General features: G+C 65.4%; 1 protein-coding gene across 1 annotated transcript in view; it reads right to left on the bottom strand.

The window, feature by feature from the left end:
- Window positions 1-18,540, bottom strand: part of NOTCH1 (notch receptor 1) — a 46,459-nt gene extending 27,919 nt beyond the window's left edge. The window contains exons 1-2 of the mRNA XM_061434091.1: window positions 18,253-18,540; window positions 16,384-16,465 (exon numbers count right to left, since the gene is read on the bottom strand). Of these exons, the coding sequence (XP_061290075.1) occupies window positions 16,384-16,465; window positions 18,253-18,313 (143 nt within the window). The 5' untranslated portion in view covers window positions 18,314-18,540. The remainder of the gene's footprint in view (window positions 1-16,383; window positions 16,466-18,252) is intronic.
- Between the last annotated feature and the right edge of the window lie 42 nt (window positions 18,541-18,582).

Below are 18,582 nucleotides of genomic sequence, written 5' to 3' on the forward strand. Positions count from 1 at the left end.
TCTTTCTCTCCAGGTTTTCTGTAACGAATATGCATTATTTGGGTAATAAAAGAGTTCACAGATGGCTCTTCTTTCAGTACGAACACGAGAGCAAACAGGGATGGGACTGCAGACGCCACGTGGCCGGGCTCCCCTGTTGTTGCCGACGTGGAATTCTTTCTCGGGGGTCTGACGCGACAGGACTGTGCTGCTCGGCGCTCCACCCTCACCCACGCGTGGTGCCCGGACGCAGTCTCTCCCTTTCGGGGGTGAAGGCTTCACATCAGAAGCCCAGCCCACTGCACAGCTGGAGAAAGCAGGGGCCAGGAGGACAGCCACTCCGGCAGGCCCTGTGCCGGCTCCCGGGCTGCGACGGTAGCAGGTGAGCCGGGAGTGGGGGGCGCCCTGCCCCCCGCCCAGCCCCAGGCCTGGTCCCCGGCGCTCCCCACCGGGAAGGGCTCGGCACCTGCCACCCCTGCCCCGGGGCCGCCCTTGGCCACCTGTTGCCTCGGCTTCTTGAGACGGGGCGGTACATGCCCCCCAGGGTCACCTCGCGGCCTTGAGCTTGAGGGAAAGCCCAGGAGAGGCTCTGGGACCAGCCAGGCCTCCCTCTTCCCAGCGGCAGAGCCTCTGGGGTGGAACGCGCCCATGGCCCCCAGCTGGCAGCGGCCTGGGAAGGCAGCCCTGACGCTGGGCCCACAGCCCTGGGCGCTGGTGGTTGGGGGCCCCTCCCCCTGCAGGGCAGCCAAGGGGACTCTGGGGGAAAAGAGGGCCCTCCTGGGCTCCGACCACCCCACCTTCCCGAGACCCCCCCGAGAGGGGCTGCTCCTTGGGGTTCAGGCCTTCACTCCAGGACCCCTCGCCCCCGACAAATGCCAGCCGGCCGGGGCCCCCTCCCTCCCCTCCTGCCCAAAGCTGCACAGGGAGAGGGGGCGGGGGCAGCCTCCGTCCTGGGGGCGGGGGATCCGTGAGAAGCAGGGGCTTTCCTCTGAGGCTGTGGCTTGGGCAGGGCGGGCGGGGAGGACGCAAAATGGCCACTCCGGACCACCATCTGTCGCCTGAAGCCAAAAGTCCCAAACCAACTGGCTTAAAGAAAACCAGCTGCCCTTCTGGGAGGGGCGCAGGGGCGGTAACTCAGGGCTGAGCCGCGGCTCCCGCCCAGCCCGCTCAGGGAGGGGAGGAGGACGGTGTGGCTGGCTCCTCTCTGGGGGCACAGACCCCAGGACGCACCCCCTGTGCGACCGGCACCCTGGGACCTCGGGCTCCGGCAGGGCCATACCCTGGAGCCTGGGGAAGGTGGTGTGGCCCCCACTGAGCGTGGATCCAGTTACAGGCTGCCTGGTCCCAGCCTGAGTGGCACTGGGAACCCAGAGCCTTGGAGGGGAGGGGGGAGACCCAGGAGGTAGCACCTCCCCCACCTCTCAATGCCCTCCATTGTCAGGCAGGAGCTGGCCACCGCTCCCTATTGGAGAAAAGGCTCTTTTTTTTCTTTCCCAGCTACTAAAGAGCAGCAGAAAGTGGGAGCTGGACAGAGGACGCTTGGTCATCAAAGTTGGGCGGGGGGTGGGAGCCCGCCTGCCCTGTCCATGCTCAGCTCCAAGGCGTGGGAAGCCCACCCAGGTGGGTGAGTTGAGGCAGGCCTGCCCCATGGCCTGGGGGGAACGCACACAAGGCTGCCCAGCGCGTCCTCCGTGTGGGCTCCGCCTTCATCACTGGTCTGGTTCAGCAGCATTCCCAAGTGGACCAGAAAGGCCCCACTGGGGTGCACAACCCTCCAGCCTCCAGCCACGGGGCAGTGTGTCCCTGAACCCCACCCCAAGCCCGTCCTGAACGGGGAGCCTAACGCAGAGGACTGTGGGAGAACCCACCTGGACCGAGAGCATCCTGGCCAGGGAGGCTGCGTGAATTAGTGGGAGGAAAAGCGCGCCCAGTAAATCAGGCGGCGGCAGCAGGGACAAAGGGCGGCTGGGGAGCAGGTGCGCCTGTGGCCGGGGACGCGGGCGGCAGCTGCTCCTGGCCAGCGCAGCGGCGGCTGCCAGCCCCGGCAGGCGGGGGGCGGAGCAGGAGCCGGGGAGGCTCCTCCGTGGGGGGATGGCAGCGGCTGAGGGGGCCCATTGTCCTCCCTGCTCCTGTCCAGGCCTGGCGGACGCTGCTGTGAAGGCACGCTGCCCATGCGGGCCGGCTCCAGGGCTGGGCCTGGCCGCCGTCCACCACAAGCACCCCAGCCAGGGGAGCGGCAGGGCAGCGAGGGAGGGACAGCCTCGGGAGGGGGGAGCTGCTGAGGCAGGTGCTCCGGGGGGGTGCTGGGTACAACCAGGGCCTGGCTTAGCTCCATGGGAGGACGCCCAGGGCCAGGTCAGCCTGGCGGGGGGCAGGGGTGGGTAGGCAGGGTGGAGGGGCCTTACAACCCATCACAGAGGCCTGTCCCTGCTCTGGGCGGCCTCCAGCCATGCTCCCCCCTCACCTAGACGTGTCCCCGCCTGCCCCCCACCCTGGCTGCAGTGCCAGGGTTTCCTGGGGAGGCGCCCACGGCACCCGCACTTCCCTGAGAAGGTAGAGGGCCCGTGAGGCTGCTCAGACGCGGCCAGTCCGCTGGGACCAGTGACCAAGTCCCTCGTGGCCATTCGGTCCTGAACACCTGTCCTGGCAGCTCAGCCTAAGTGCCTGGCAGGGACAGGGGCCTGTGCTTGGAGGGGAAAGTCGTGCCCGACACCTGCCTCAGGATTCCGGGCCAGCGGCCGTCGGGGACCCTGAGGCTGGACGAGAACCCCCCCGTGCACCGTGCCACTCGGCTCCTGGCGCCTGGGGGCCCGTGGCAGCTTCCCCTTCCTTGCTCCCCTCTGAAAGTGGTCCTTCAGTGTCTCCTCCTCCACTCGCCTTTCCTCCGGCCCACACATCGCCCAGCGGAGTGTCCTGGCCCACCATGACCAACAGCAGCTGAGGGTCAGGTGGTGGCTGGGGGCTCCAGGATCAGAGCTGCAGAGCGGCGGCACCCGGGGTGGGGGGCGGCAGCGCCGAACAGCTGCTGGGACACCCGCTCACCCGCCGCCAGCCTGGAGCTCATTGGAGCCTCCTTCAGAGTTTCCTCCGAGCCAGCTCCTCCCCCCACCCCTCCCACCCCACAGCGCGGCTCCATAGAAATGCAGCCCCAGAAGCGTCCGGAGGCAGATGCTGCCTTGACCTTTCACCCCTTCACCCGGGACTAATGCTAAATGATGCTGTTTTCCTTTCTGAGTTAAGCGAGCCATCTGCCACCCCCAGGGGAGAGATGACAGCTCTCTCTACCCGCAGTTCCAAGGCGGGACTCAGCACGAGGAAGGACTCAATGGGTTCTGCCCTTGAGGAGTCTGTGATTGAGTGGGGGGTTGAGCGGGGCAGAGCTGGGTGAGCACAGGGCCCTGGCCGGGTGGGGGTGCAGACGGGGGTCATCGGGGGTGTGCCGCCCCCTTCCTTCTGCAGGCCGGACAGAGGCGCCCCAGGGGAGGGGCATCCAGGGGCACCACCAATGGATGGGCGAGACCGTCCATCAGAAGAACTTTTGGGGGGCTCTGCGGCACAGATGGGCACTGCCTGCCAGGCCTGCGTTTCATGCGAGTTGGGGGATCGAGGGCACAGAAGGCCCAGTGCAGAGGTGGCCTGGGCATCTGGGGCACAGAGGACTCTCACTCTAGCCAACACCGCCAGACTGGATTTGCACACAGTTCACCGATGTGTCCCTGGGGACGGTGGCTCCACCAGGGCCCGGGCACCTGCTTAAGGAAAGCCGTGGGGGACACAGGGCTCCCCAGCACGGAGGGCCCCGTCCGACCCTGCTGCCTGGGGCCTGGGATATCAGCGCAAGAGCCGGTAACCCATGGCTGGAGGCCACGTCTGCAGGCCCGGGGCCTGTGCCCCAAAGGTGGGCAGGGACTGTGCCACCCAACGCAGACAGGGATGGATGCATGTCCCTGACCCCCAGCCATGCAGCCCGTATCCCCGGGGGGCTGAGTCAGGGCCTGGGGTCCTACCTGCTGCAGCCGAAGTCCCCTCCCACCCCCCACGCCCAGCCCCAGTCTGCCTGCAGTGGGGTGCCTGCTAGAAGACCCTCCCCACACCAGACTGCCTCGCTCACAGGCTTTCTGCCCAGGACCCTCCAACAAACACAGTGTCACTGCGGCCCCGAAGAGGGGGGCCAGGGAGCACGGATGGCTCGTCAGGGTACCCCCTCCTCCCCAGAAGTGGTCCAGGATGCCAAACAAAGACCACTACGGCCCACCACCAGGCAGGCAGGCCCGTCCACCTCGGGGCAGCTTGCCCGGGAGGTTCTCAGACCCCCAGCCCAGCCCGGGCGACTGGGGCCATCTGCAGACTGGGCAGAGGAGGCTCTTGCCGGCTTATGGAACAGGAAGACTGAGGCCAGGAGAGGGGGGGTGCATCGGACAGACTCTGAGCCCCCAGCTCCTCCCTCAGAGGGGGCGAGGTCAAGGAGTCCACCTGTGCTCCTGGACAAGGCTTGCCAGGGGTCCTGAGCCCCTCTGGGCAGAGGCTGGTTCAAGGGCCCCGAATCCCAGTAGGGAATCACAGCTTCCAGGATGCTGTGTTCGTGGCAGGTAGGGGGGTGCGCAGTGACTGGGGGTGGTGCTTAGTGGCCTCTGCTGGCCTCCCCCACTGTGCCCACCCACCGTGCCCATCCTGGGGTCCTTCCCCCACTGGGCACAACCAGGACAGCTCAGCTGTGAGGAACGGAGCCCCTGGGAGACACAAAAGCCAGGGGTGCCCAGGGACTCCGACGGCCCCAGGGTAAGAGCTGCAGCGGGCGGGGCTCCAGGTTTCTCTCAAACCCTCAGCATCCTTGGTCCAGACCACTGTCTGAGCCATGACTCTGCCGTGCCCGAGAGCACCTAGACGACGGCCCTCTGCCCTCTCCTGTCTCGGTCCCTTTCTGCTTCAGGCAGGGTGTGCCCAGGGCAGCCCGGAGCCTGGCCAGCCCTGCAGGAGTTTGGAGGCCACACTGTGCGACAGCACCCCACCACTTGCAGCCCCAGCTGCCCCAGGAAGCGACTGCAGGGACCCAGCCGGCGCCTGGCTGAGCTGCGGTCTGCTTCCAGCCCGCACGGCCGCTGGGCTGGGGCGGCTCAGAGCTGCAGGGGAGGGCGCTGCCCTGGCTCCCAAGCTTCAGGGAGGAGGCGAGCAGCAGCCAGGGCTGCAGAGGGACAGGGGACCCCGGAAAAGGTCCAGCCAGGTCTGAGGCAGACAGACCCCAACCCCCAACAGCAGCTGACCCTCAGCGGAGAACAGGCAGCAGCTGCAGAGGAGGAAGGGGGTCCAGGCAGGGTGGGGCGTGGAGCCGCTGGGCCCAGCAGCTCCTCCCGGGTTCGGGGCTCTTTGTCTGCCTCTTTTCTCCCAAGTTGCACCTCTGGATGGTTTAGAATAGGCTGGAAAGAGGAAGTGCAGGAGCGCGGGGAAGCCCTTTGTGTTGTGTGTGGACGGAAGCGGTCCTCCGGGAAGCCACCTTTCCCACTGCGGGGAAAACAATGCTTGCGGCTCGCCACCCCCCTGCGGCGATCAGAGCTGCCCCACCCTCGACGTGGGAAGTGGCTGCCCGTCTGAAGGGATGGAAAGGCAGAGGTCAAGCGGCTTCCTGGAGATGGCCCAGCTGCAGTGGGCAGAGAACGACCCGGGCCCACCCACGGGCAGGCACACCGCTGCTTGGCCGGCCCCTCCGGACATTGCAAAAGGCACAGCCAACATGCTGTCCCGAGAACCCTGGGGGCTGCTGGGAGAGGAAGAAAAGCCTGCTGCCCACTCCTCCCCCGCGGTCCTGCTCTGCTGGGTTAATTCCCCAACCATCACCCCCAAAGATGGAGCCAGGAGCTGGACAAAGGTGGGAATGGGTGTCCTTACCCAGGGCTCACCCCAACAGCCCCCTGAGACCCACGTGGTCGAGCCTGCAGCCCCACCTCTGGGAGGCCAGGGAGGGGACCCCCCCAGCAGCCGGGGAGCTCTGTTCGTCACAAGACGGAGCCAGACCCGTGCCCCAGACACTGGATACAACGAAGGGAAGGGATCGATGAGCGTGCGGCCCGCGCCATGGTGGGGGGGGGGGGGCGGCGCTTAATCCAAAACTCGATTAATTAAGTCAGCAACCACAGACTGAGATCCGAGCCAAAGCCAGAAACGATCCTGCAAGTGCCCGCCTCTGCTCAGCTGTGCGGCGGTGCGGGGAGAGGGGAGGCCTGCCCGGTGGCTCCCATCCTCTCCCGCCGACCCGAGCGGACACTCAGGGCAGCCCCGCTTCTTCCCATTCTCCAGTTGAGAATGCAGCGCGGGAGGACACTGAGGACCCCCCTCAACACGGGTCCCCGAAGACACTGTGGACCCCCCTCCCTGCTCCCGGACCTGTACTCAGGCTTTATCTCACTTCTTTCTCAAAATGGGCCTGCAGGGACACTGGCCCACTGTACACATGAGAAAACCAGGGCTCTGGCAGGTTATGCCCACGGCACTACCTGTGTTTGAATGCAGCTCTTAACCTCTGCTGTCCCCAGTGGTGGTCAGACTCCAGGCCCTCGGAGTGAGGGTGGGGGGCGGCCAGAGCACAGCGCCCCCTGGAGGCAGCTGGGAGGCCAGCAGGAGCTCCCTGGGTGGAGGAGGGGGTGTGGGGCCTCCGCATCCCATTCCTTTTCCCCCTCCCCCACCCTGGAGGCCTGGGTTTCTCACCTGACCGCCTGATCTCCCAGACCGGGAGGGCCGGAGCAGACAATGTGTTCTTACAACCCCACAAGATCTGCTGAAACTCAAAACCCTGGATTGGAAGTGGGGGCGGTGTCTGAGTGAGAAGCCTGGGAATCGGGGAGCTCCCAGCCGGCGGGGTGGGGCTGCCCTGGGCCCCGGCTTCCCCACACCCCTTCCGTGTGGCAGGAGGGGTCCCACCAATGCCGGACACCTGTCACCACCCTCAGCCACAAGAGCTCATGTGGCCTTCCTTCCTGTCTGTCCGGCTCTAGGGACAGAGAGGAAGCACGGAGCCCACAGCCGCCGGCCGCTGGGCGGGCCAGCGGAGAGCGGGCCCTGATGAGGCTCCCGTGAGACCCTCTCCCTGGACGCCTCTCCCAGCTCAGGCTCGCCACCTGCCCAGTCCCCAACCCCTGTGCGAGGCAGACCACCAGGCCCCGTGTCCCCAGGCTTGCCCACAAGCCCGCAGCCGCCCTGGCCCCCACCCCAGGCTCAGCACAGTCACCAAGGCACGGGACCACAGCAGACACCAGGAGACACAACCCTGGCAGCTGCACCCAGGCTGGCGTGGACCTGCTGAGAGACAGACCCGCACTGTTCTGGGCTCAGGGGAGACTCTTCTCCATGGGGAAAGCAGGAGGTTCTCGGGCTGGCCACGACCTTGTGCCCTTCCGTGAAAATGAAAGTGAAGTCACTCAGTCGTGTCTGCCTCTTTGCCACCCCACGGACTGTAGCCTACCACACTCTTCCGTCCATGGGATTTTCCAGGCATGAGTACTGGAGTGGGTTGCCATTGCCTTCTCCAGGGGATCTTCCCGATGCAGGGATCGAACCCAGGTCTCCTGCACTGTAGGCAGACGCTTTATCGTCTGAGCCATGAGCGCCCTTCATGACCTCACCCAAATCCGGGCTGGGCTGGTCTCTAGAGAGCCTTCTGGATGAGGCCTGGGAGCACTGGGAACAGGCCTGAGAGTGGAGTGAAGCCACGCTGATATGTCCCATCGGGACCCACGTGTGTTACTGTTTACAGGGGAGCTCAGAGGGGCGGGTGAGCAGCCCCCGGTCACACAGCCCACCATGGCCTGTGCTGTAGAGTACAGCGCTCTCCCAGCCTGGCGGGAGCAGCGAGCTGGAACAGGGCCGGGCAGCTGACGTGGACCGTGCCTGCCTGTGGCCTGGAGGCCAGGCCTTCTAGAAACCCGGATGGGCTTAGCTGGGTCCAGCCCTGACCCAGGCCATGTCCCAGATGCCTGCCGAGTGGCGTGCTGGGCCGGGCCTGGGCCCTGGACCCCCGGGCAGAAGCCGTCATGGCCTGAGGCCCCTGCCACCGTGGACACCGGGACACACAGCCCTGCCTGGCCTCCCCCACCCCGTCTGGCTCTCAGTCAGGCCCAAGGCCACCCTCATCCTGAGCCGTGGAGGGGGAAGTGAGGGGAGCCCCGCCCTGTGCGGCCACCCCTGGGAGCCGGAACCAGCCTGGCGAGCGCAGGAGAGACCCTCAGGCTGACCTGGAAGGCCCAGAGGCAGTCACCTCCCTCAGCCCTCTCCGTGGTCAGAGGGGAGACGGAGGCCCTGGGGGCGGAAGTGGGGCCAGCACCCCCCACCCCCAGGCCCCGCCTCAGCCCGGTCTTAGCCCAGCATGTCTTGTACTGAAAAGCTTTCAGGGAAAAACACACACACTCAAAACTCTGGCTTCTCCCCTAGACCTGTCATTTCCAGTAACCGTGTAGTTTCCGCTTACCAGCAACCGAAACCGAGAGGAAACGGTGGGAGGCAGGTCCCCGAGCCCCGGGTCCCTGCGGGAGGGGGGGCACTGACAGAGCTTTCCAGGGGCAGCCGCCCACCTCCTCTCACACGGAGGGGGGCACCGACAGCTTTCCAGGGGCAGCCGCCCACCTCCTCTCACACTCATCCCCCGGTGGACCCGTGATGACCCGCCAGGACCCAGCTGCCTGTCCAGCAGGCCTCCTGGGGTCAGGCAGTAGGCTGGCAGCTCAGCTGACCCAGGATCAAGGGGTGAAGGAAGCAGGAGGCCGGCAGGGTCCCCGGAGGAGGGCCAGCCTGGGGCCCGCGTGTCACCCCGAGTGCCCGCCCAGCCTCCAGCGGCCTGTCCCCCGTGCGGCGCGGCTCAGACCCCCAGCCCCTCTCCTGGCCCGCTGCCCTGACCCTAAGGCCAACGTGATGACATGGGACCTGCTTGCCCCAGGCCTCGGCAGGGCTGGCTGAGGCTGGACTTTCATGCTGCCTGCAGGGCAAAGAGTTTGCTCAGCAAATCAGCAGTGTCAACAGAGGGACAAGGGATCGTTTACCCAGCGGAGAAGAGCAACCGATTCAAGCACTTCAGAGACACCCGATGGACACCCAAGCCCAGTGACTGACTTGTCCCACGAGGACTCCCAGGTTGAGGCTGGTGGGGACTGGCGGGCTGTCTGAGTGCCTCTCCTGTTTGGGAACCGCCACGTGGGCGTTGGAAGCGCGGCCTCCCCAGGGCACCCCCCGCCTCCACCAAGGCTTGCTGAGAACCAGGACCCCGGATGCACCTTCCAGGAAACGGAGCGACTCAGGTGCAGGAGGCTCACATCAGACCTCTAGAGGCCGTCCCAGGCCCCCACCCAGGAGAGCCTGAGACAGCGCAGCAAGGGGCTGGGGATCCTGGGGGAGCTGAGCCACAGAAGGGGCGGGCGGGCGCCGCGTGGAAGGCGAGGCCGGGCCCTTGGAGGTGTCCACACGCCACCCGACGGGCTCCCATGCAGAGCAGCAGCTCGGTGTCAGGAAGGGAACGGGCAACGATGAACCTAATTCACTTGAACGTGTGAATGCCGGTATGATGATGACCCCTGCGCCCGAGCCTCGGCGGGGAGTGGATGGCGAGGTCAAGGCCCCCTTTCCCAGGACGCTTCCATGCCAGGGGCAGCGAGAGTGCAGGTGGGGAGTAGAGCCCCAGCCAGGAGGGACCACTCAGCGGTGAAACCCTGGGGAGGGCGTTCTGTTCTCAGAGTTCCATTCTGTTCTCAGAGTTCCACGCGTCTCAGAGACGCACAGAGAGCTGCCGCCCACCTGTGACGGGGGGACCCACTCAAGCCTCCCCACTGGGGCCGAGCAAGTGTCCAGATGCTAACATTGCAAGAGCACCCCTCTGGTGCCCTGCAGGAAACATGGAGCCTCCCTGAGCCCCGAGAGCCACTGGGAGGCGATCGGCTTGTGGCTAAGAGCGAGGGCCCAGGCCCCTGACCCTCGGCCCTCTCACACCAGGCGGGGTGCCTCCCACCAAGGGTACACCCACTAACTCCGAGATGAGCCCTGAGGGTTCAGGAGAGATGTGCTCCAGGCCAGGGCAAGGCTGGGAAGCAGGCAGACGGCGTGGGTAGGGGCTCAGGTCTCAGACTTGCCCCCCAGCTGCCCTTCTTCCTGCTGACCTGTCTGCAGCCCATCTGCCTGAGTCTCCACAGTGGACTCCCTCCAAAAGGCCCTAGTGGGCCTGGGGCACCCGGGCGGGGTATTCCCACAGCACCAGCCTCGTCCTGCAGGAGGTGAAGGCATCTGCCCTCGAGTCTGGTTCTCAAACAACGAGCCAGGCATGCGTTTGCCCTGCCCGCCTTGCCCCAGCACCTAGAGAGCGTTCAGTAAACGCCCGCTGCCCCTCGCATTCCTGATGCCCCGCGCAGGCGGTGGGGTGCCGGCCGTGGAGCCCTGTGCGCTCATCCCCTGGACCTGAAGGCACGCCACCCCACTTTAACAGGTACCCCTGGATGTGCCAGGCCCCACTCAAGGGGGTCCCATGGCTGGCCATGCGGACACAGGAGTGAGCGCCGCCTCTTCCAGGGAGCCTCCCGGACACCCCCCACCTCTGACACCCACCGCCTCTGGACTTCTGCCCAAGGCCATACCAGGATGACCATGCTGGGCCACCGCCATCCACCCCCCGACGTTCTCAGGCAGGTCGAGTCCAGCGAGCGCCCAGAGGAGTGACGCACGGACATGCACCCCGGGCGAAAAAAGCCAGGCGGGAGAGGCAAGCAGTGCGAGTCCACGCATGTGAACCACGCAGATCAGGTAGAGCCAGAGACAGAAAGCAGGTGAGAGCACACGGGGCTGCGGGGAGGGCAAGGGGGGACGCCTGTTTAACGCCTATGGGGGTTTTGTTCAGGTGGTGAAAACCTGGAACTAGACAGACATGCTGGTCCCACAACGTTGTGAATGTACTAAACGCCGCTGAAGTGCAGACTTTATTCGGTTATTTATTTTGCTGTGTCGCACAGTTCCCAGGTGGCGCTAACGGTAAGGAACCTGCCTGCCAATCCAGGAGACGTAACAGATGCGTTTGATCCCTGGATTGGGAAGATCCCCTGGAGGAGGGCATGGCAACCCACTCCAGTATTCTTGCCTGGAGAATCCCCATGGACAGAGGACCCCGGAGGGCTGTAAGGGCACAGGGTCGCACAGAGTCAGACACGACTGAAGCGACTAAGCTCCCCGACCAGGGATGGAACCTGTGCCTTCTGCAGCGGAACCTGAGTCCTAACCGCTGGGCCACCAGGCAAGTCTCCCGAAATGTACATTTTAAACATCTAAAATCATAAAACTTATAATATGTGAAACCGACCGCCAAAATACAAATATCAATCCTCCCTTCCCCCCGCCCCGCCCCAACCCCGCATCTGGTCTTCAGCAACCTGTGACCTCAGCGGAGCGAGGTGGGCGGGGCCTTGAGGAAGGAGATGCCAGGGAAGAAGCCAACAGAGGCCACTTTGGCAACGGGCTCTTCTCTGCCCAGCGGCCCTTCCTCTGCAGCAGCACCTGTCAATCACGGCCCCCGCTCCAGTGGGTGTGTCCACGGCCCACCAGCAGGCCCAGGGGGTGGGGGTAAGGACACCGAAGCCCAGAGCTGGCCCCAGGCAGGCAGAAGCTGCCCTACCGCACGGCCAGGCCTGGCTCCTGGGCCCTCCTCCCCCGACCACGCTGCAGCCCACTGCCGCCTCCTGGGCATCTGCGGGCCCATCCCAGGGTCCTGCCAGGATGCCGCTGGAAGGGAGCTCTGGGCGGCCACCTAACCCTGCACTCTCAGGCACAGAGGAGGATCCAGTCGCTCTGTACCTGCTACAGTCCATGGGACTACGGGGTGCGGCCGCCAGAGACAGCCCGGCCGGGAACTTCAGGACCCATCAAACGGCCCCTGACCCACAGGTCGCGATGCCCCCAGGCCAGCCGCTCGTTAAAGCCTCTGGGAAGAGTCTGCCAGGCTCCGGATGTGCCCGGACACGAAGGCAGAAGATGAGGCAAGCTGGCCCCAGGTCCCCTACTCCCGTTCCCAGCCTCTTCATCTCTCAGCCTCAGCCGTTCCCACCTGTAAAGTGGGGACTGAGGATGAGATGCAGAGCCGGCCGCCACCCTGAGGGGGTGTGAGGCCGCCGAAGAAAACGTCTGCCGCACTTTTACGAGGCCGGATGAAAGGGGCTGTCTGTGCATGGAGCGACTGTGGGCACTTCATTGAGGAAAGCAATCAGGACACTCAATCGACTCTGCAAAGCCACATCCTTTCACTATTTATAGGCGAGACATGAAACAGGAAAGGTGCCCTCCTCGAGCCCAGCCTGGCCCGGCCCTGCCCAGCGGGAGCCCCATCTGCCCGCGACAGCCATAGCCACCCATCAGCGTCACTGTCAGCGAGGGATGGAGCCAGTGCCGGCTTCCGCGGGACCCCTGGGCTGCCACCCAGCCCCGGGGGAGTGGAGCCGTGCCGCCCTCTGGACCTGCCCCCACCGCCCGCCACCTCGGGGAGGGGGCCCCACACCCGCCCTCTCACTAGTGGCCCCGGCTGCCCTGACCCAGCTCAGCTGTCCTGACGAAAAGCGTTCTCTCTCAGCTGTCTGCCCGGCCCCACCCTCTTCCAGCTAAGGGCACAGCTTTCTTTTTTTTCTCTCTCTCTTTAAAAAAAAATCCCTATTTTTTTTTCCCCCAGTGGAAAAAACACTGGCCGCCATAGAGGCAGAGCCAGGCCCGAGGAGGGCACCTTCCTGTGGGGGTCGCGTGCTCCCTGACGTCCGCCCCCCGTGGTCAGAGGCAGCAGGTGATGGTTTTGGGCTGCGGCTGTGCGTTTGCTGTGTTTTTCTAACCCTGCGTCCTTGGCGCCCAGGCGCTGACAAACAGAGGAAGTCCTGTACAGACCTGGTTCGGTCTCAGCCCGGGGTGGGGGCGGGGGTGAGGGTGAGAATTAACCTGTTCCTCCCCCAGCCTCGCCCGGGACGCGCAGGTGACTCAGTGGAAACGGGCGGGCCAGGTGACACAGATGTAGAGTGTTCCTCTGCAGCCGGGTGGCCGAGTCACTTCCACTCGGCCCCTGACCCTCTTCTTCTAAAGGGAAGTCGTTGTCCCCGCCCTGCTTCCTCACAGGACGACCAGCGAGGGCCCCGGGGCAGTACAGGCAGGATGCGGCCGTGGTTAGGAACACACGTCCCCGGACAGAGCGAGGCGGGGCTGGGCGCTACGCCGGGCTGTGTGACGCTGGGCCTGGCGCCGACATCTCTGGGCCCCACTACACGCCCGATGCCCACGGTTCCGGGGTTGCTGCCAGCCACGTGGGGCCGGGCCGCCCTGCCCACGGCACTCCCCTCCCTCTGACGTGTCACGTGTTCAGGCCGCCTCTCCTAACCCCCACACTGGAAAGCGGAGAGACCATGGGGGCGGGGGCTGCATCAGACCTGGGCCCACATGCCCACGACCAGAGCAGCGCCCAGCACACAACAGGTGCTCAGAATTGGGAAGGAAGCAAGGAGGGTGTTCACGGGTGCCCCCGCGGGTGAGAAGTCCTCGGAGTCGCTGGCCGGCCCCTCCCAGGCGGTGCCCCGGCTCGGGCCCACCAGGCCGTATCTTTCGGGTTCTCTGAACTCACTCATTAGACAACTAAACTCTCTCGAATGGGGATCCTGAAACCAGCGCTGTCAGCTCAAAAGGAGAAGGCAGCAAGGGAGCGGACACTCGCCCCGCGCCTGCTGCGTGCCTCTTACGTAACCTTCACGCACCACCAAGAGATCAATCGCAGATCAAGCGCAGATTACAGACTGGGGGAATCTGGGTTCAGGAGACCCGATGACTTGAGGTCATGAGGACACTGGGCACGGGAGAGCCTGGCCTCAAGTACAGGATCGTCCAAAGCCGAGGTCTACCACCTGCCCGACTTCCCTCCAGCGTACTCTGGGCGCCGAGGCGGCAGAGGGTCCCAAAGACCCACCTGAGGCCGCCCCTGGTTCACCAGCCTCCCCAGGCACCCCCAGCTGGGGCCACCACACACAGCCACCCTCCTGGGGCAGAGCACTCCGCCCCCAGAGGCTCACGGCCATCGGGTGGCCCGGCCCCGCTCTCTGGGACTTCCTGAAGGGCCTTCGCAACAACACGGACCTCTTTTTCCGACCCCGAGCCCCGCAGACACCTGACGGGCGGCTTCTGGGGAAGGCTCCCTCTCTCTGGATGGAAACGGATGAGTCACCTGGCGTGAATGCGCCTGGCACATGATAGCACCGATTCCCACGCCCTGGCCACAGGGGAGCAGCAGGAAAGTCACAGAACTTTCTGCAGGTCCCGGCTGGAGGCTGCAGAGCCAGAGCTCACACCCAGGTCGGCCTGAGACCCAGACACCCTGGAGAGAAGAAAGCAGCTCTCCCCTTCAGCCCAGAGAGCTGGGCCGCCCCCGCCAGCAGAACCTCCGCAGACCAGTGGGTGGTGGGTGAGAGCAAGACGGCGCGGACCCTGGGGGGGGCCACAGTGCCCCCACCCTGCCCCGCGAGCCTGGACTGGGGCCTGCCCACGGCTGGCCCTGGCCAGCCGTCATGGCTGATCCCTTGCCTCCGGCCCGAGGCGCCCAGAGCTGGGGCCTGCAAGGACGGCACTTCCGTTCAACTTCCCAGTGGGTCTGCAGGATGCACACAATGGGGTCTCTGTGGGCCGAGTGAGGCGGGGTGCCAGGCCAGACAGGCAGGCTTCCCGCCAAGGTGGCGGTGGGGGGTAGCACCAGGCCAAAAGGAGGAAAAAGGCCGGCACCCTAGCCCTGATCCAGGGCCTGGCTTGGGGAGGCAGGAACTTGCCTGCCCAGGTTTGCCCAGGTTTGGGGGTGGGAGAGCCTCCCCCAACCCCGTCCCTTTGAAGCGCCTCACCCGGAGGCCAGTGGGTGACAGCTGCAGCAGCCAGGGCAGCGTGTGGCCGGAGCGCTGGCCCGGGGTGGGGGGCCCCAGGCTGCCCCGTCCCAATTCCCCAGTGATGGCGCAAGAAGAGACGGCTCCTACTTTCCCCAGCCCAGCACTGCCCCTGCCCTCCCCAGAGCCCTCTGCAGAAATACGGAGACTGCCCCCAGCCCTACACACACACACATCCCAGTGAGCGGCAGGGAAGGGAGTGGGCATTCTGGGAAGCCACGCATACTTAATCACCCAGCATTAATCCGCCTCCCCAACAATAGCCCCTGCACTTCCACTGAATCCCAGCTGTCGGTCTCTCAATGAAAGGAAACAAGATTTAGGGCATCAAGCGTCGGTGAGGCTTCTGCAGGAGGAGAAAAAGGCCCCAAAAAAAGCAAAGAAAAAAAAAAGTAGTGCGCATTCATTAGTGTCCGACAAAGACACAATGCGTTTTGTCCATTAAACTGCTCACAGCCCTGCTTAATTGGCTTCAGTCTGGGGCCGGGGTGGGGGGAGGAGGGGCTGCTTGCCCACTGGCTGGGCCGGCAGTGAGCCCGAGCTGGGGGTTGTCAAGGGAATGGGCCCTCAGCAGTTGGAATGAGGGCGCGCCAGCCCGGCTGGGGACCCACTTCTGCAGCCTGGGGAGGGGGCGTTTCTCCAGCCGCCAGGAACTTGCTCGGTATTCCCATCAGGGACGAACTCAAGTTGAAGGGCATCGGCCACAGGAGAAAAACTTCCCGAGAGGCTGACCGGTACTCGCAGGCAGGCAGGCGATAGATCCTAACCAGGTTCCCTGACTCCGGACACCACCGCCACCCCCGCCCCCCACCCCCGTTCACAGCTGAGGACCCAGGGCTGGGAAGGCGAAGGGCCACCAGGTCAGGAGGTTAGAGCTGGGGACAGAGACAGAGCTCCTGGCAGGAACTCCCACCCATACCCCTGCAGAGACGGGCACAGCCACCACGATGAGTTCCAACCGCCTTTCCCCAACCTCACCTGAGGCCAGAGAGGAGAGGCCAGGGAAGGCAGAGGGCGGCAAAGGGTGGGTGTGCCTTTGAACTAGTCAGTTTCTCGCTCAGAGGCACCTCCTGTCCAGGAGGCGCTCACCCGCCTGGAGCAAGCCTCACCTGCCCCCAGCAGAGGCACTCTCCCTGGCTGGCGGGGCGGGGAGGGCCTGGCCTCCGTCCAGATGCTCTGGAGCCTCCCTGCAGGCCTCAGGGACTTTGGGAAGAAATAGGGGAGCAGGGATGCCCACCCAGCACCCCAGGAGCCCGAGGTGGTCCTCAAAGGAGCGCTCGAACCCCCAGCGGCCAGGCTGGGCTCCACACGCAGCATAATTGCTGGTGATTAAGTAATTGCCAGACTTTGTCCAATAAACTAGCACGTGACCGCGCCCAGCCTTCTGGGCCATCTCCAGAAGACAATGGCCCAGTGTTCTGTCCCCGCTGGCCCGCTGCAGAAGGCAGGGGCTCCGCTCCGACAAAGCAACAGGTCCCTGCAGGGGCGCGGGGCCCATACTCACATGCAGGCCTCGGTGCCGTTGGGGAACACTTCACACTTCCCACCGTTCAAGCAGGTCTCACCGGGCTGGGAGCAGCGCAGGCCTGGGGAGGGGCAAGAGGAGAGGTCAGCTTGGCCAGCACCCCCAGGGGCACTGTCCACCCTTCACCTCCTGTCATGGGGTTACTGGGTGCAGGGGGCCCCCAGGAAGCCCTGCATGAACCCCAAGGGGACTCAACATTCTGCCCAGAGTTCTGGGGTCAGAGATGGGGCGGGGAGGAATAGACTGGCTGGGCGGCAGGTGGACAGGTCAAGCTCAAAGTGAGTGGAGGGGTGGGGAGGAGTGGCCTGAAATGCATTGTAGACAGCAGGAAAGAAACGCTGGGATGACCCTGGGCCAGTCTCCCAAACTTCTCACCCCTCACCCCAGCTTCACTGGGGACCTTGGCTGGGCTGAGGCCCCTATCCAACCACCAGGATTGTCTTGCTGTTCAAACAAGTTCTTCCAGGGGGTGGCGCTGGGGGGGTGGCAGTGCTGGCCACACTCAGCTCCCCAGCTCGTGGGAAAATGCGACAGCTGCAAGAGCCGCTGCCCCGCCCGCCAACAAAGCGCCCGGCGGAGGAATCAGAGCAGCCCATTGTGCGCCAGGGCCGCCTCCTGGGGCACCAGGACTGCACCCCAGGGACCTGGCCACGCCTCCACCGAGACTCAACACCGGCTCCCCAGGGTGGGCATCTTCAGTGGCAGCCTCCCCCCCCCACAGCCAGGGGCTGGGGGTGGCAGTGAAGATGCTCCATTTGGAAGGAATTTGACTTCATTCCCAGGAAGGGATCAATTAATTCACTACCCCCCACGCCACCCACCCCCTGCCTCCTTCTTACCAGGGCTGTGTAAATTAAGCCCCCTCTGGGGGTGGGGACGGGGGTGTGACATGGAACCCCATCTTCAGGAAGTAGGGAGCTAGCTCTCCCTCCAACTTTTAGGGGAAGAGAAGCATTAATCACCATCCGATTCCTTGGAGCTCCTCTCCACGGGAAATGGAGAGGAATGACCAACCCCCCCACCCTTGCCCCGCCAACCCCTGCAAGGTTTCCAAATGTGAACTCCACAAAGTGAAAGTCCATCCGTAGCAGCTCAATCTTCCGCACACACGACCCCCACCCCGCCCCAAATTGTGAGCCAGGATAGGAGTAGCGACCGGGTGTGGGGAGGGGACACCGCGGGCGGGGCGGCCAGGAGCCGGGGGACACCTGGGTCTGGGGCCCTCGCCCGGGTCCTGCGCGAACTCTCCTACTCCGAAGGGAGGCCGGGCCGGGCCGCCTGGTCCACCCTGCTCCCCTCTGCCCACCACGCTGGGCAGCCAGGTCCCGCAGTGCGGTTCTGTAAAGACGATCACGGCGCCCTGGACCCCAAGCTCCGCGCCCCAACATCCGCCCCCGGCGCGGGCAAGAGGCGAAGAAAAAAGATAAATGGCCCCAAAGCAACAGGAAACCAAAACCGACTCGATTCAAACCGAAAAGTAGTAGGCAGCTCGTCCGCCCGCCCCGGGAGCGAGCCCCACGCGCGGCTGGTAAAGGGCGAGCCCAGAGCTAGGTCTCCCAGGCCCCCAGATGCCCACGCCCGGCTTCAAAGCCGACTTCAAACCCGGCGCCAAACTCGGTTCCAGGCGCGAGCGGCGCCAAGTCCATCCCGATCGGGCAAGCGGCGCGGGGGAAGGTCAGTCCTTCTCCCCGAGCCCGGGACTCTGGCTCCTACCCCGCCCCGGGTCGCCGGGTCCCCCTCCCCACCCTGGCCGCCCGCTCCCAGACACCCGAGGACGCGCGCCTAGGGAGCCGCCAAAAGTTTCCGAAGGCGCGGAAAGTTGCGGGCTCGCGGCGGGCAGTCGCCTACCTCGTGCGGCGAGCGCGGGCAGCAACGCCAGGCAAAGCAGGGGCGCCAGGAGCGGCGGCATGCCTGCCCACCGGCTGCCCGCTGCTCCCGGGGGCGGCCTCCTGCGCCCGGCCGGCGGGGGCTCGGGCACACCCGCGCGCAGAGGGACTGTCCCACGGGCGGTGACGGCCCGCTACTGCCCTCTCCTTCCGGGTGGAGAGCGTCCCTGGGCTCTCGCGGCCTCCCCGGCCCGGTTCCGCGCCCACGATCGTTCCTACGCTGCGCCCGCGGCCCGCGCCCCGATCCCGGTGCCCGTGCGCTCCCTCCCGCGGCCGAGGCACTAGTGAGGCT

Source organism: Bos javanicus, chromosome 11, assembly GCF_032452875.1.
Source record: "Bos javanicus breed banteng chromosome 11, ARS-OSU_banteng_1.0, whole genome shotgun sequence".
Taxonomy (NCBI): Eukaryota; Metazoa; Chordata; class Mammalia; order Artiodactyla; family Bovidae; genus Bos; species Bos javanicus.